The 16839-nt window shown below is 55.1% G+C and overlaps 1 protein-coding gene across 1 annotated transcript in view; it reads right to left on the reverse strand.

Annotated features, from left to right (window-relative positions):
* Nucleotides 1–5083: 5083 nt before the first annotated feature.
* The window catches only part of BCR (BCR activator of RhoGEF and GTPase), a 128177-nt gene continuing 116421 nt past the window's right edge, over nt 5084–16839 (reverse strand). The window contains exons 17-23 of the mRNA XM_043557900.1: nt 12929–12988; nt 12131–12240; nt 10688–10827; nt 9680–9814; nt 8811–8916; nt 8159–8321; nt 5084–7811 (exon numbers count right to left, since the gene is read on the reverse strand). Coding sequence (XP_043413835.1) covers nt 7722–7811; nt 8159–8321; nt 8811–8916; nt 9680–9814; nt 10688–10827; nt 12131–12240; nt 12929–12988 — 804 coding nt within the window. The 3' untranslated portion in view covers nt 5084–7721. The remainder of the gene's footprint in view (nt 7812–8158; nt 8322–8810; nt 8917–9679; nt 9815–10687; nt 10828–12130; nt 12241–12928; nt 12989–16839) is intronic.

Consider the following 16839-nt stretch of genomic DNA (forward strand, 5'->3'; position numbering starts at 1 on the left):
TTTTGTAGGCAGGGCTGTGGTGGGAGAGGGGCCCGAGGACAGTAGCCAAAGCTCTCAGGCTGGGTTGTGTGTGATGATCCCCGTGTCTGTCTCCAGGGACCCCACCCCAGCCTTTCAGTCTCTGGCCCTAGGACAAAGGAGGGACAATCCATTTCTGTTCTGAGCAGGAGCGCATTTGGAGGTGGGAGAACAGGTGAGGAAGCTGGAAAGCCAGGGTCTGGCCACAGTATTGGACTTACTAGCAGGCTGACGGTATTAGTTTCTGGAGATGGCATTACACAAGGGGGCTTAACACAACCACAGTGGGTTCTTTCCCAGTTCTGGAAGCTGAAGTCCCAAATGCAGGTGGGAACAGGGGATGTTTCTTTCTGGGTTTTTGGAGGGAGAATCCCTGTCCATGCCTCTCTCCTGGCTTCTGGTGGCTGCCAACAACCGTCAGCTTATAGATGTATCTAGCGAATCTTGGCCTTCAATCCATGTGGTGTTTTCCCTGCGTGTCTGTCTTCTCTTTTTCTGTCTCATGTAAGGATGATTGTCATTGGCTTTAGGGCACACCCTAATCTGCGAGGATCTCATCTAGAGATCCTTACCTCAATGATATCTGAAATGACCCTTATGCCAAATAATAACACATTACAAGTTTCCAGTTGGACATATCTTGAGGTGGGGGAGCACAATTCACCCATTACAGGGATGATGGAAGAGCCACTTCCTCTTTCAGTGGCCTGGTATTGTCTGAACATGGGAATACTCTCATAAGGAGAATCAGAGACAATGATGGCCATGAGCTGGCTTTAGGGACCACATGGTCCAGCCAGGACAGGCATGTGGCTTAAGTTCTAAGCACCTTGAGAGCAGCAGTCATACATTACCGGGGGAAAAGGCCACAGTGCGTACCTCCTGGCAGTGCATGCCAGTCTGTCCAGTATCCCAGCCTTGTTTCCCAGTTAGCTTTTACTCCACTGGGGCTTAGGAAATCCTCAGTACCCTGAGGCCTCCCCTCCCCTACCACATTTGGGGTTCAGCCTTGACCTGCCTGTCAGGTGCTACAATTTCTCACCCATCCACTTGGCCCGGGAAGTAGGAAGCACAGGCCTTGACCCTGAGTTGGGACCTCAGAACTCTAGGGGAGGGGTCTCGAGGCTGAGTAGCTGAGGGGATGGGGGTAGCTGCATAGGGGTTTTGGGCCCCTAAAGATCACCATTGTCTGGGGACCCTCACAGTGAAACAAGCAAGCATGTGGGCCTCAGCTTGGGATGACCCTGTACATGCCATGCCTGGGTGGTGTCTATGGTTAGGTCACTCATAGGAGCCACAGGGTGACTGTGAATTAAAAAAGATTTGCATTGACTATAAGCAGAAGAGGAGGCCACAAAATATGTTTGTCTGTGAGGTTCACTGATGTGGCCTAGACAGGGCAGGTGAGTGACACCCCCTTCCCTCTGTGTGGTTATCCTGGCCCCCCCACGGAGGAGTATAGGGAGAACTTAGGTTCCCAGCTTGGTTCCACTTCCAGGAGTTCAAAGGGCCAAAGGCCAAAGGTCATTGTATTAACCTTAATTACCTCTCTAAGGGCTTCTGAATATAGTCACATTGGAGGTTAGGACTTTAACATATGAATTTCCGGGGAACACAGTTCAGTTCATAACAGCCATGGCATAGTGGAGTCTGGAAAACTCTAGGTCAGCCATGGAGAGTGTGGGAAGGGGGTAGGTAATGCCAACCAGGCAGAAGAGGGATTTTTGCTGCACTCCAGCACCCCAGCACGGCATCAGTAGGAGGCAGGTCTGGCAGGAGGTGGCCTGGGTGGGCCGAAGCTCAGAGGCTGGAGACCAGTCTGCAGGGGTGGTTAGGGCTCCTGCAGTCACTGCTCATTGTCCAGGAGCCCCGAGAGTTGTTTCTTGGTGATCACCAGGTGAAAGGGCCCCAGTTGGGAAGTGCAGCCCAGAAGTGTTTACCTAATGGAGCACACAAACAAAGGTCATAGATGCCTTAGCTTGTTCCAAACGACTGCTCGCCACTCCCCAACATTGTAAATACTGTCTCCAAAAAATAGAAGAGACAGCAGCTATTCCCCTCTGTCCATTGTTTTTCTCTCCTTCTGGCCCATTTTCCCCTGCAGCTGGGAGGTGGGGCTCACCTCCCAGAGTTGAGACAGCAAATCCTGAGGGGGGTCTGTCAACACCACCCCTTCATGTAATTTAAATGATAGCTGTATTTAAATGAGCATCTGCAGAATCTGCTTCCCAGTGGATGGGGCTGGAATTTCCCTGCTGGCCATTGGGGGCCATGCCACGGGTTTGGGAGGTCCATCTGTCCTGGTCACTCAAGCTCTTCACCCCTGGGGAGTTCCTGGGGCCAGGGTGGCCACCATCCTGGCATCTCTGCTTCTGTGGCTACTCAGCCTGCAGCTACTTTGGGACCTGAACTTGCTTAGGTACCCAGACTTGTTTAGGCCCCATTCCTAAGGCCCCTTCTTTGTCCAGCATCCCATTTGAACTTACACACCCCCGGCTGCCAGGCTCAGATTGCAACAGAGAGACTGAAAAACGTAAGGAAGAGTTTCTGGTCAGGCCCTGCCCAATTCCACCCACAGGAGAATGGAAAAGTAGTTGGTGTGTGGACTGCCCTCAGTGTTCTAGCTGAACTGGCCGGAGAGGCCCCTAGAAGGCCCTTCTCTGGACACATGGCCATGTGATGTCCAGTCGGCTGCCTGGCCCAGGGTGCTCAATGCGTCTTGTTTGGGAGTGCACAGATGAGCAGCTTAGGTCCCCCAAAGTAGCTGGTTTCCTTTCTGATCTCAACACATCTGAGAGGTGCAAGGGGGCCCTGTCTTCCCAGAAACCGTTTACGTGGGTGCCTCTTTGTCATGGCCCTGGTTGGCCTTTCTGGGCTACAAGTATTGGGGTGACAGAGACACAGGGCTGCACCTGGCAGCTGACCCATTGCTCTCCTCCACTCCAGTTACATTGAGTTCCAACACCCCTTCCCTCAGGCCTGACAGTCCCTCCTCATCCTGGCATGCCCCTCAGCCTGCTGCTGCTTGCTGACCCATGGCAGCTTCTCCAGGAGGCCATTTGGGCCTCTTCAAGAGCTGGGTCTGTCACCCCCTCACTTTTTCTGTTTATCTTTCCAGAGCTATTTGTGATAGTCCATTGTTAGTTCGTGGAAATGTTTCCTTTTAATGCAATTGATGCATTTTTTTTGAGGGGCAAGTATAGAAGTTTTGGTGAGATTTCTACACAAAACTTTGTCTTCTTTTATTTGCCCAGGGTGTGTACATGTGGGCTACCTGGAGGCCTCAGCCTGTGTGCCCTCACGAGCCTTGCCACATCTAGGCAAAGGCTGGTGGTCAAGGCCTGGCTCTGCCCTTTCCTGCAGAAAGGGAGCTAGCTTGGGGAGCCAGCAGAACACAGAGATCCTAGCCTCTGCTCATCTACTGGCTCTGGGAACCTGGGTGGGGAGGACTTGGTGCCCACCCCCCACCAGCCTTGCGTGCCTCAGTGTCCCCATCTATCAAGCAAAGGGATTGGACTAAGAGGCCTCTGAGGGCCCTTTGAGGTGGAAGATCTCAGATTTGGGATCACTGGCTTGGACTTGGCTGGACATGGAGCCTGCTCTTAGGAACTTGGCTAGTCAGCTCTTGCCCGAAAAATCAACTCCTAGTAGGAGTGATATGGTAGGGCTTTAAAACATTGCAAGGCGTCTGGGTGGCTCAGTCAGGTAAGCATCTGACTCCTGGTTTCGGCTCAGGTCATGGTCTCACAGTTTGTGGGTTCAAGCCCCATGTCAGGCTCTGCACTGACAGTGTGGGGCCTACTTGAGATTCTCTCTCTTCCCTCTCTGTCCCTCCCCTGCTTGTGCGTACGCTCTCTCTCTCTCTCTCAAAAATAAACTTAAAAAAATAAAACATTTTGTTATTGTTATTGGTTTTCAAACAGGACCACGACTATAGGGACAGAGAAAACTAACTGTAGCCTTTTAGGGGTCGAATACTCGGACAAGGGCCAGTGGGAGCCTGTTCTTCATCGGTAGATGTCAGAGTAGACAGATGACATGGTGTAGGTGAAGCTTTTCCAATGCAGGCAAAACCCAATGTCAACTCTTATACCTGTGAGAGGAGGGGACACTGCGTGAGGACGACTTGTGGGGAGATATTGTGGGAGGGGATGCTGGAGGGGTGCTGTGGGAGGGGGCTCTGATGCCTTTGGAGATTCTGAGGGGGGAGGCTCATCCCAGGGCATCCTGTCGCACTCTCGGTGTGACCTCCTCCGGGTCACCACAGGCCAGTGAAATGGCCACAGTGATGCCCCATAGGCAGCAGTGTTGGGAGGCCAGCCGGAGGGAGAATCACAGGGCAGGCAGATGACCACACACCACACTGCCCCCACCCTCGGGAGCTGACCAGGCAGCCGACGAGGAGACCTTCCTCCCTGGGGGTCTGAGGAAGGCCTTCACTGGCCACTTGCAGTCTCCGAGGTGAGCCTTACCCTTAGGAGAGTCTCAGGGTGAGACGCAGGGGGGTGGCAAATGAGTGTGACCCAGCTTCCCCCAAGTCCTACACCGGTCTCCGCCCTGGGCACAACTTCCCTGTAAGCTGGACAGACTTTTCCTGAGGGCAAGGCTGGTGGCAGCTCAGAGAGACCCATGCCTGCAGGCAGCAGGAAGGCCAGACCTGGCAGGACCACCAAACCTTGGTGTCAGCAGAAACCACAGAGACCAAGGGACCGGTGCAGGGCCAGGCTGTGGGGGGCTGGAGTCCTCCCTGCCTCTGGGCTTGGCATGGCCGGTACCCCCACCGCCCTAAACCAGAGGGCTCCAAGCTCCTGCTCTGCTGCTTCACGTCCCAACACTGCCTGCGGTGCCCGCCTGTGGTGCATAGACCCCACTGGGCCTGGCTTCTTCACTGCGGTGTGCGCTGCCCTCCTAGGTGGCCTCCGGGGCACCCAGGCCCTCTACATCGCCTGCTGCTGCTTCCAGCTCTGCTGCCCACCCCCAGCTCCCACCCAGCAGCTCGGGGACCCTCCCAAAGGTTCCGATCGTGTTTTTTCCTTCTCAATGGAGCAATCACCACTGACACAAGTAGTCTCAGGTAACTTTAATGAAAGTGTCAGCAGTCCCTTCCCCCACGGTGGTATAGGGATGGCTGGGCCCAAAGCAGAAATGCAGCTGCAGAGACAGCCAAGCTCCCTGCTCCAGATTCGGGGGCCGGATCAAGCTCCTTGCTCCAGGCTTCTCGTCTGCTGCAGAGTCCAGCAGCCGTGCCTCGTGGAAGGTCATGTCTGGGCTTTAGGACTCTATTTGCCCTATGCTCGCTTTACCAACCCCCAGGCCCGTGTGTGAGACAGGGCGACAGAGGTGGCCAGTGACCACTGCCACTGTGACCCGGCGAAGGAGCGCTTTTAGAGCTACACAAGGAAGAGTGGTCATTCTGTCATCAAACAGCACACATTCTATATAAATAAAAAGTAAGAAGGGGGAGGAGGGAGGGGGAGGGAACGAAAATTGGCACAGACACTGATATATTGCTTTCCAGTTTCAATGCGACAGATGCAAATCATGACACCAGGGGAACAGAAACGAGTGCTGGGTGTAGCTTTTCTAAGCAGAGTGTGTTCCCCTTGCAGGGCTGGAGGATGCTAAGATGGATGGGGCTGGGAAGCCAGGCCAGAGGCGGCCCAGAGCTGGAGGCCTAAGAAACCCAGTGAGTCCAGAAATGTGCAGAGGGCAGAGGACCCTGCTCCCTGCCTCTACCCCCAGGAGAGCCACACTCCTTTAAAATGGTGGGTCTGCTCTCCTCGCAAGGAAAAAGTACAAAGAAATAAATATAGTATGTGGACATAAAACCTTTAAGAGACTTTGTTTTCTGCTGCCCTTCCCCACCCCCACCCTGCTTCAGCAGGTCCACAAGCAGAGGGGAGGCTGGAGAGCACATGTCCCCCATGTGCTGCGAGTTTGGGCAAGAGCTGCCTATTGACGTGTCAGGCGAGCCCTCCCACCCCCACCCCTGCCACCCAGGACATGGGAGGGATCATGGGACATTGCCACCACTACTGGTGTAATCATGTGACAAGCAAACACCTTTTCCTGAGTCACACTATTGCTTTCCTCCTCTGGTTCACTACATTCTCTTTTCTTGCAAGACCAGCATGGAAACTTGGATTCTCAAGGTTTTTCTCCTTGCCCTAACCCCTCTCTTAAAAAAAAAAAAAAAAAAAAAAAAAAAGGATGCAATTGTTTATAGATCTATTTCTTCAAAAGACTTAGCGGCCTCCCTCGTTCTCTTTTCTACAAGCTGGATGGTCAGGAGGGTTACCAGGAATGTCCTGGCTTCTGTACCGGTATCTGGAGAGCAGGGAGGGGAGGTAGCTGCCAGTCCCTGTCCTTCTACTTGCTCCGGGACAGGAGCGCCCCACCCTGAGACTGGCCAGTGGAACAGCCCCCTGCTCCTAACCAACCCCTCCCCCCACATTCCTGATGCTCAGGAGACTTCAGAACCGGCCCCTGACAAAAACAGAGTTGGCGTGTAGAGGAAGACAAAATGCCGCTGGGACACGAATTGTCCATGGAGTACATTCTAATATCGTATTAGTTATCTGAATCTGTTAGGAAAAAAATTAGAAACTATGTAGAAAACTTAAAAATATTCAAGTATCAAAAGGCTATTCGGATCAAAGTTTAAAACGAGCTGTCAGCAAGCTGTTGCTGCCGAGAGGAAACTTTTACAAAAGTTTACTGAGTTTGTTCAGCAGAGAGCAAGAGAATGAAGTGACTGATGTCGGGGGATGATCAGGGGGAGGGAGGGTGTGGGCAGAGGGGGCGACAGGCTGGAGGAAGCCAGAAAGACTGAGGCCTTTTTTAAGCCAAAGAGGAGAGCTTGTGCCCAACAGGCAGTGGACAGGGTCACTATCCCTGGAGAAGAAGCCATAAAGTGCGCAGCCTGGGCCTCCCTCCCCCTGGTGTCGGTCCTGGACAGACAGACAGGCGTTACAAGGCTCCATGGGGAGCTGCCTTCTGAGGGGCACATGAACAGCAAAAACAACGCAACAGGACAGAATAGGAAGACCCATTTCTGGACAGAGTTCCTTCTAGAAAGAAGGAGAAGGAAGGAGGCGAAAGGGGTCAAACGCTACACAGTGTTGACTTAGCTTTTCAAACTCTGTTACACAAACAGAGTTAAATTTCTAAGTCAGGGAAACTGAAAAGCCCCCACCCACACAGGGACAGGGCTGTGGCCCCCACAGTATGAAGCAGCATCGGTGTTTATTCAAGACACGATAGTGAGGGAATCTGGTCACGTTCCCTTCTCCCTGGAGAGGGTGCATCTTGACAAGCGTTCCAGTAGAAATTTCTTAAACTCTGGTAAGTTCGTAGAAACCACTCCCTTCACCTGGTCCCACGGCCAGGCCTGCTGCGCGCTGAGGCATGCTGGCTTGGGGCACCCTCTGGTGGCAGCATGGAAAACCACAGTCTGAGGCTCCTTGCAAGCTCACAGGCCCAAGGGCTGGGGGGGGGGGCGGGGTCCAGAATTGCCCAGGCCACTTAGCCTTTTGCCTTGGGTAGTTGTCTCTAGGCAGTCCCTAGACAAGGGTAGTCCAGCCCTTGGGGGCGGGTGGCCTAATTACTCCTCAAGAAGATTCGGTTCCCACTCTGTGGATAGCCCATTTTTCCAGGAGGTTTCCAGGCCGTTCTGCTGGCCTCTTAGAGATGGAATTGACCCTTTAGACTTCAGTGGAGAATAGGATGCTCTGTCTCTTGCTGTCTGGGGCAGGGATGGCCTCCAGCTGCAGGAAGTACAGCAGCACCTGGACCTGCCCGGGCAGAGCAGGGAGGAGGAAAGAGGAAAGTGGCTCAGAGGGGTGCTCACAGCTGCAGAGTGTGCTGGCGACACGAGCCCCTCCCGCCAAGAGATCTGAAGGCCCCTGAAAATATCAGACAGGCCCTGAGAAGCCCCAGTAAGGAACAGAAAGAAGGACAGTGGCCTGGGTCCTCCCTTCCCCTCCCAGCCACACGGCCTCAGGCAAGTGCCTCTCTCAGCACCTTGGACCCCTCCCCCTGTACACCTTGGATGGGAATAACCCATAGGACCCTGGGTGGGCCAGGCAGAGGCCACCTCTGAGATAAGGCGGCATGAGCTGGAGCCTGTTTCTGCTCATACCTGGGACATGACTTCCAGGGACCAGCTGTCGGTCATGGATATGGGCTGGCTGGGGTTGGCAGGGAGCTTGCTCTCCTTCTCTGATGGCCGGAGCAGTGTGGGGCCGAAGACTGTGGCAAGGTTGTGCAGGGACATCTTGTTCACCGTCTCCTTCTCCGCCACCCTGCAGAGGGCCAAAGCAGAGGGTGCTGTTGAGACATGGCCTTCAGGATGGAGGTGAGGTGGAGGGGCCAGACCACTCTGGAGGGTGGCTCAGGGAATGTGAGAATGGGAGCCACCCCTTTCTGCCTTGGGTTGGCTCCACAACACAGACACCCCACCCCTGGATGTGCTGGAAGCAGACTGCACCCCGGTTCTTCTGGGTTGGAGGGGCCTAGGACAAAGAGCACCTGGGGCTGGCAGGTGGCTGGGCCAGCTGTGGGCCATGATCTGGAGCGGGGAGGAAGCCCAGGCATACCATGGGCCATGGCTGAAGCGCTTCACTCTTTCCTTAAGGCCATGGAGCAATACCCAGAACGGATGAGTAACCACAGACAGGGGTGGGGGGAGAGGGCCCTAGGAGCCATGGAGTGTGACTAGGGCCTAGGAGCCAGTGGGCCACAAGAGAACGTGCCTTGCTGCCTGGGGGCCCCTGAGGAAGAGCTGGGGTTACCTTTTCAGGTGGTCCAGAAGGAAGAGGAAGGTCAGCAGGTTGGCCTCTGGGAGCGACAGCAGCAAATTAAGCATGCAGCTCTCCTTTGCAACGGGGTCTGAAAGAGCTGCAGGGGGTTGGGAGGGGGTTTATTCTCAGGGTCATGACCAAGTTGGAGGCCCCTCCTGGGGCTCTCAGGGCAGTCCAGGCCCATCATTGTCCTGGCCCACATAGCACTGGCCCCCAGTGAGGATCCAGTGCCAGGAGGTGGCAGGCATCACTGCCCTCCCAGCCGACCTGGCCATTCCCACCTTCTGCTCAGAAGAGCCCAAGGCATGAGAAGCTGAGCATGGACTGAAGCAGGAAGAGTGAGGGCAGGAAGGTTTCAAGGCCCTGGAAGTTCCCTCATCACCCTGCGTACCCTGGGGGTCCTCTGCTGAATGAATGGCCCTGGAGGCTGGGTGTGGAAGCTGCAGTTGCCTTGTCCCCCCACACCCCCACTTCGGACACCACCCTCCAGGAGGACCTAGGGTCAGGTTGGGCTTGAAGCCCAATGCGACAGGACCAGGAGCTGGGGTTAGAGGAGCAGAGGGGCACTGCAGTGAGGAGGAAGGAGCCTCCAGGACCCCATACTCCGGTGTGCCGCAGTGGTACCAGCCCTTTCACCCTCTTGGGCTCCTTGGAGGAATGGGGACAGCAGGAGGCTCTTTGAGGATAGGCAGAGGCCTTCTAGGACCAGCTAGGTTCTTGGTCCGATGCCACCGTGAAGTTTGGGCTCAAAGGTGGACCATGGTGGAGGGGGCGCAGCTCACCCCCACCTTGCTGTTGACATCTCTCCCACCTCAGAGTACCACTGGACAGGAGGGGCTGGGGAGACCTGCCATGCTCACCGATGCCTTCGGCGAAGTTGGGGTAGAACTCGTCGGTGAAGAGGGGCTCCGGCAACTCACGGAAGTACAGCTTCAGTGTTCCGGCAATGGCGTTCACGTCCATCTCGCTCATCATCACGGACACATCCTTGTTATCTGGAAGGAGCGTGGAGATGAAGCACGACCTACCTACTCACGGAGACCAAGTAGGGTTCCGCTCTCCCTGCCTCAGGCAAGTCAGCCCATAGCAGGAGGACGGTTTTTGGGGTTCCTCCTTTGAGCAGTTTGTGTCTTCTTCCAAGTATGCCAGCGGTTCTGGCAGAGGAGGTGTCCTCCCGACCCCTCCCTTGCTAGGGAAGGGGCGGCCTGGCAGCAGAGCCACCACGAGAGGCTGTCAGGCCAGTGGAGGTATCGCAGACACGGTGCCCGGGCAGGAGTTGGGTGGCTACGCTCTGCAGCAACTACCTGACGGCAGATATCTTCTGATACTGGGATTATTTGTGCCACTCTACAGTTTAAACCAGTGCCTTCCCTCTGGCCTCAGGTGGCCACTGGCCCTCTGTGTCACAAACCAGGGAGGGAAGAGTATCCAGGCATGATGTCCTGGCTCTGCCACCTTCTACTCTGAGGAGCCTCTGGGGTCTCAGTGTCCTCATCTGGGGATTGAGGTAGTTCCACCAACTTAGAAGTCAGACCACACTGACTCCAAAGCTTTGGTCGGCACCTCTTTTCTACCCTGTGAAGCAGGCCAAGCCCCAGTGGGAGGTGGGGTGGCCCCACATAAGCCCCTGGGCCAACTCCACGAGAGCCATGCACATGTGGCTCAGACAGGAGAACGAGCTTCTGCGGAACCTCCTCTCACCCCTCCCTCTTCTTTTCACTGGAAAAATCAGACAAGAAGTGAAGAAAATGTACGGAGCCTAATATACTCAGCAGGAGCCTTGACCATGCAAGGTCACCACTTGCACCGTGGGGTGCAAGGTCACCACGCCCACACCCCATCCTGCACCGTGTGGGGCTGACACTCACTGACGTCAAAGGCCGCCTTCAGCGCCTGGATGTCTGTGGCCACTCCAGACACACGGTAGATGCCTACTTCCTCCATGCCCCGCCGCTCGATCTCCTCCACGCACTGGCGCACGATGTAGGGCACCTTGGACCTCTCTCTCCTGCAGGGTGAGGGGAAGCACCTTCAGTGCCTGGCAGCCCCTGGCTCAGGCCACGGGGCTGGACCCATCAACTGTCTGCACACCTGGACACCTAAAGATGGGGGTGATGAAAGCCCCCGGGTGTGGGCGTACACAGACCCTCTTGCATGCCTTCCGTTTGCTCTCAGAGTTCATGATTACCATTGTTTAGATCTTATTAGGGTCTTTCTAAGGTAGTCAGATGACCTGTGAGTTATATGTGATCTTTAGGGAAGGTCAGGAGGCTTTCCTAGGTGTTATCAGCCATAGGAAGTCAGGTAAAACATTCCAGGCATCGGGTTAATAGGTGGCTGCAGAGTCCTGGACCCAGTCTTGGCTCTGCCAAGACTGCTATGTGAGAGGTGAACCCTGACCCCTCCAGGCCTGAGCAAGAGGTGAGCCCTGTACATAGCAGCACTCCAACACCTGCTGGATTGCTGGATGAACAACCCCACAGGGCTGCCTAACCTCAGCACTCAGAATCCTGTGGTTCTAAACACTTTTTGCTCACATCTTAACAACACCCAATTCCTAGAGTAGGAGTACCCTAAAAATAGGAGATGTGCTGTCTGGAGGGTCAGCTTTAGACTAGTTTAGCAACTGGATTCAGGAGCTCAGCAAAGTTCCTTCCCAAGCCACCCCCATTAGCGGTGCTTATTTGGGGTAACTGCTGACACAGTCCTCTCTGCTCAAGCCCAGGTCCACCCAGAGAGCTGTGGGGAAGGCTGGGGTGCAGCTGGGGGCAGGGAGTGGTGTTTGGATACAATTAGGTGTCCGGGGGACATGTGACACAGGCTCTGGCCTTTGAGGTCAGGGGCCCGGCTGGATTCCAAACAGGGGAAGTGAATGGATTCTGGGAGGAAGAGGCCCGTGCCCCTGAGAACTGCTCTCAAACCAGCATACAAACTTCTCCTCACAAGTGACCTTGCCCCAGGGGCTGGGGTTGCCACAGGAACCCTGACTGTGACAAATTCAGAGCCAGGGAAGAAGACCCTGACTCTGTGCTGCTCCAGTGGTAGTGTGGGAGCCAGCCCGCCGGCCTGCATGAGGGGGCGAGGACATTCCTGAACTGATGAGGACAAGTTTCTAGGTAAACACAGGAGGCAGCTAAGCACACTGAGTGCTCCATTGGCCTGAGAGGCATCCTGTGCTCAGAGGACCACACAGAGACTGGAGACCCTTGCCTGCTCTTTCCTTCAGAAACACCTGCTCGGCGGGGGTGGGACGGGGTGCCCTCTGTGCCTGAGGATAACAGATGCATGAGCCCTCACCCCTCTCCACTCACTTGGTGACCACGGCAATCTTGACTCCGAAGACACCTGTCTGTTTTCGGGAAGGCATTCTCTTCAAGCTGAACTCCCTGCTGGTGAACTTGATGGAGAGTTTAACTTCAATCTGCAGGGGGAGGCAGGGAGCACAGCCCTCTAACCCTTCTGAGACTCACAGTCTGAGTTCCCAGAGGCCCTGGGGGCTTGGCAAATCATCCCCCTCCCCAGGCAAGCGGGCTAAGATCCCAGCACAGGGCAGCCCCCTGGCCCAACTCAGCAAGGGCCAGGAACAGTCAGGGTGATTTAAAGACTGGCTCTTGCAGGACACTCCTCCCCACCCTAATCCCCACTGCTGCTCTTTCTTTCTTAATAGTTAACAAGAGGAAAAGCATAGAAAGTAACATAACAAAAAGCCATGAATTATCTATCAAATGTAACATTTTGTCATATATGCCCAGACCTCTCCTGGTAGGTAATTGTTTTGTTTCTTTTTTCTTTCTTTTTTAAAGATTTAAATCCTTCCGGGGCACTGAAAACTAATCAGGGGTCTCCATTTCTACAGGCAGACCCCAGGGTCGAGGCCCTGCCTAACTTGGTGGTACCACTGGATCACTGTTTGGGGAGGGAGGCTCAGTGCCTGGCTGGTGACTACGACACCAGCCACCAAACGTTCATAGTGACTCTGCTTTGCAGCACCTCTGCCTCCTGCAGCCATGCCCCACCTCACACACTAGCTCAGGCTTAGCCTCCTTCGGACTGTTTTGGAAGGAATGGGGGCCACGCTAATCTTCTGGGAAAAGTAGGTGCCAACATACCCCGTTCATGGCGATGACAGTCCGCTGCCAGTCTCTGTCCTGCAGGGCCTGGGGGTCCAGCTGAAAGCAAGCAGTCATGATTACTAGGTGCCCTGGGGGCTGTGCAGAGATCCTGCCAGGCAGCAAGCAGCCCAAGCCTGTGATGTCTCCACACTTAAGTCAGAATTGGAGCCGGACCTCTGCTGGCACCTGAGAGGGGTCCAGAAAGGGGACCTGCTAGAAAACCCCTGGAAACTGAGAGCTCTCCTATGCTTCATGTGTCCCAGACTCACCCCTGGTGTGAGTTGGTGACAGCTCTGGGCCCTGCACCCTGCTCCTCCCTCCGTCCCTTCTGGATGGGAGCTCAAGTCCATGGTAGCAGCTGTCCTGCTCCCCCTCACCAGCCATCACAGGTGCTACACACAGCTCAGTGGAGGCCGAGCTGTCGGCTTAAATATTTTGGGAAACCCCGTTTTAATACTAATTTTCAGAAGGTGTGCCAACCAAGAGTTTGAAACTGTTTTTTCCCTGAGTGTGCCTGGTGGTTTAATTGTAGGAGCCCATGCAGGAGGGGGTCTCCAGTCCAGGCCAGTCCTATGGCTCAGAGTCAGGCCCAGAAGGATCCAGAGCCCAGCTCCAAACCACACAGCTAGTGACAGGTCTGGAGGAAGACCCTCTGCAGCCCTCTGACTTCTACCTCACAGAGTACTGTCTGAGTGCTGGCCCGCGGGACCATGCTGCCCCATCTCACCTGACAGCTTGTGCTGCTGTAACATACCCAACTTTGTGCTCAGGCCAAGCTCTCCCCATCTATGAGGTCTCCATCCTCCCTGTTTTGGGGAGCACACATCCACACCAGTGGGCTAGACAAATGAGCACCTGGGAAGAGCTTGTTTGAAAAAACAGCTCCCTGAGTTCTACTCACAGGGTTGCACTCAAAGCTCAGGGTGGGATCTGGGGTTCACTTAACTAGAAACCTCCCTAAGTGATTCTGGTATAAAGCCAAGTTAAGGAGCCACTGTCTGACACCATGTAACCTGGCATTCCTCATACGGGGCCTTGTGATGCATGGCTGAAACTAGGCAAACCACTTGATAGCAGGGTCCATGTCTCGTGATTTCTGCACACACAAACTTGTGCGCGCGCACACACACACACACACACACACACACACACACACATACACACACACACATGACGGTACTGAGCATAGTGCCAGGTCCAGTGGGGTGCTCAGGACAGGCATCCATGTTTATCCACTGCAAGGGACCCAAGAAGTGACAGCCACGTGGACCTTGTGCAGGTGAGAAAACAAGGTCCAGCGGCTGCTACCTCTCAGCTGTGTGCAACCAGAGCCTCTATCCCTGCACTGCTTGGCATGGAGGCTTGTCACAGGCACTCCTGGGGTGTGGGCTCCCCTTACCTCCCCTTCACCAACCTACTGGTTAACATCTCCAAAGATTTGAAATGTACAGACACAATGACAAAGAAAAACAAAGGGTGGCAGAGCCTCCTGGGGCTGTGTGGTTACAGGTTCTTTTTCCGTATCTGTCCCTGGAAGTTCTTGGGGGTGGGCATACTGTTGGGCCATGGGGACCCCACCCTGAGGAGCAAGGCCTGTCAGCAGGGACCAGTCAGTCACAAACCACTCAGAAAAGGAAACCTCCCAACTGGTGCTCCCCCGCTAGAGTGAATGCCAGGCATCCAGCTTGGGGAACAGCCTCCTCCGGGGGGAGGCAGGAGGGGGATGACGCTAGGGCCCTAACTCGCTCTCAACCAGATAAGGTATGGTGGGAAAAGGTAAGGGAGGGGGCATACTGCCAGACTATCACACTCAACTCCTGTGCCCTGGCTTCTCAGGAAGGAAGGGGATAGACACCATACCTCCGGCTCCTAAGGAAAGGGAGAGCTCAACACCGCCACCAGGAGTTTTCTTTAAAGGAGACACAGAAGCAGCTTCAGCAGGAAATCCCCTTCCCTTTCCCTCCCAGGAACAGTAATCACTGGACCCCTTTCCTCAATGTAGCCAACAGGCAGAGGGACCCCTGGTCCTACACGGCCCACCCAGGAGACCATGGCACCCCCATCTGCCCACCTTGCCCTTGCAGATGAGGTTTCGGATGTGGGTCCACAGGGCTGTGCCCCGAGCACACAGGTGCTTTTCGGCAGAGGCCAGTCGGCTCCGGCTGGCCCGGCTAGGGTGGAAGTACCGTAGGAGGCCCTGCATGGCGGCGGGGGCAGATGGCGTCTCTCGCATCCCTGGCCCTGCTGTTCTGAGAGGCCGATGTGGCTAACAGGAGCACGTCCAGACAGAAGCGCAGATGGACAGTAGTGTGACAAACTCCCGGCCTCTACTGCCTTTTGACCACGCTTCTCGGGAAGCCCCACCCCTGCAGCCTGGCTCACCAAGGTCAAAGTTTCCGATCACCCCTGGATTCTCCTTTTTTGTGTGTGTTTGGAAAATACACCCCCGTCCCCCCACCAACAGCCTATTGGTTACGGGAACTCCAGCGTGTCAGTTTTCTTTAAAGCCCAGAAAAGCCAAACTTCCTTCTCAAGTGGCTGGTTTCCTGTGGGCGCATTTGGAGACATTGAGTAACACACGTCTGCCTGGCCAGTCTGTCTCATGGCTGTACATGTTCTAGAGACCCCCTCCCCAGAGCCGGTACCACCCCAGCTAGTGACACCAATAACAGCTTGCACAGTCTTGACTGGACTCGAGCAGAGAACATCCTGTGGCCCCCCTCCCAGAGGATGGCCAGCCCAGTGGAGGGGGGGGGGTTCAGTGCCATCGTCCATCACCAGCACCAATGTCCAGCCCCACTGCTACCTGGCCCCACAGGCTGTGGCACGAGCTGGCCTCCACAGTGCAGATCTGGGCCATGGCACTGCCAGGCGGCTCCTCACCCAGCCCCCAGGACTCGCGGCAGCTCCAGTGGGAAAGACCGACCCCATGCTGGCTCAGCTCCAAAGAACAGACTGTGCCGAGAAGAGCGGAAGCAGCATGAAGAATAACACGATGATGAAGCCCAAGGCTTAGTGCAGTCCAGTCTCAAATGACATTCAAGGCTGGCATGCGCTCTCATGTGGCTATTTAAAGGACCAGAGAAGTAAACAAGCTGGGGACTGGGATTTGGAAAAATAGATGTCAGAGTGGAGAGAACCAGGAAATGGTGCTTCTGATGCCTGTGGGGGCCCCTTGGGGTCTCAAGGTCTCAGTGAGGAATGTGCCTGCTGCAGGGGGGCTGGAGGACTGGACAGGGACTGGGTGGGTGGGGGGGTGTCTGCTCACACCCAGTGTTCTCAGAAGGAAGGGATGGTTTCCTGTTTGTCTCCTCGGGGTTGGGTGAGGCAGGGGCCTCGAAGGAACAACAGTGGGCAGTGGGGCTGGTAGATGGTTGCCCCCGCGTGCCCAGGTGGCTTTGCTGAGGACCAGGCATTATTACCCTGAGCCTGAGAGGCAGGACTAAACAGTCCACAGGAGGCAATGCCCATTCCCTCCTCATTAGCCTCTGTGTAGACTGTAGTTCCCCCTGTGCCCACTGTCACCGCCCAGGATGGTCTAGCAGGGTTTCCCCAGGGCCCCTTACTGAGCTCCATGTCTGCACTGGAAGCTACTCCCTGGAATGGGACTTCTCAGAGCTGCCCGGAGAAATCTCTCCGGGAGGGAAATTTGGTCTCCCGGTTCTGCTTTTGTTGTCACAATCTGTTCTCCTGAGCTCTAGCAACCACATCTTTAATTCTTTGCTACCCTTCTCTGATCCCCACCAGGCTCCAGCATCACTTAAAAGGATAAAGGAACACTGCCCAGGACATCTATGATCTAAAAGACAGATGGTAACAAGTGTTGGTTAGGCTGTGGAGAAACAGGAGCCCTCAGACTCTGCCGTTAGGGATATAAAATACTGCAGCCACTCTGGAAAAGTAGGGCA

This window comes from Prionailurus bengalensis, chromosome D3 (genome assembly GCF_016509475.1).
Source record: "Prionailurus bengalensis isolate Pbe53 chromosome D3, Fcat_Pben_1.1_paternal_pri, whole genome shotgun sequence".
NCBI lineage: Eukaryota > Metazoa > Chordata > Mammalia > Carnivora > Felidae > Prionailurus > Prionailurus bengalensis.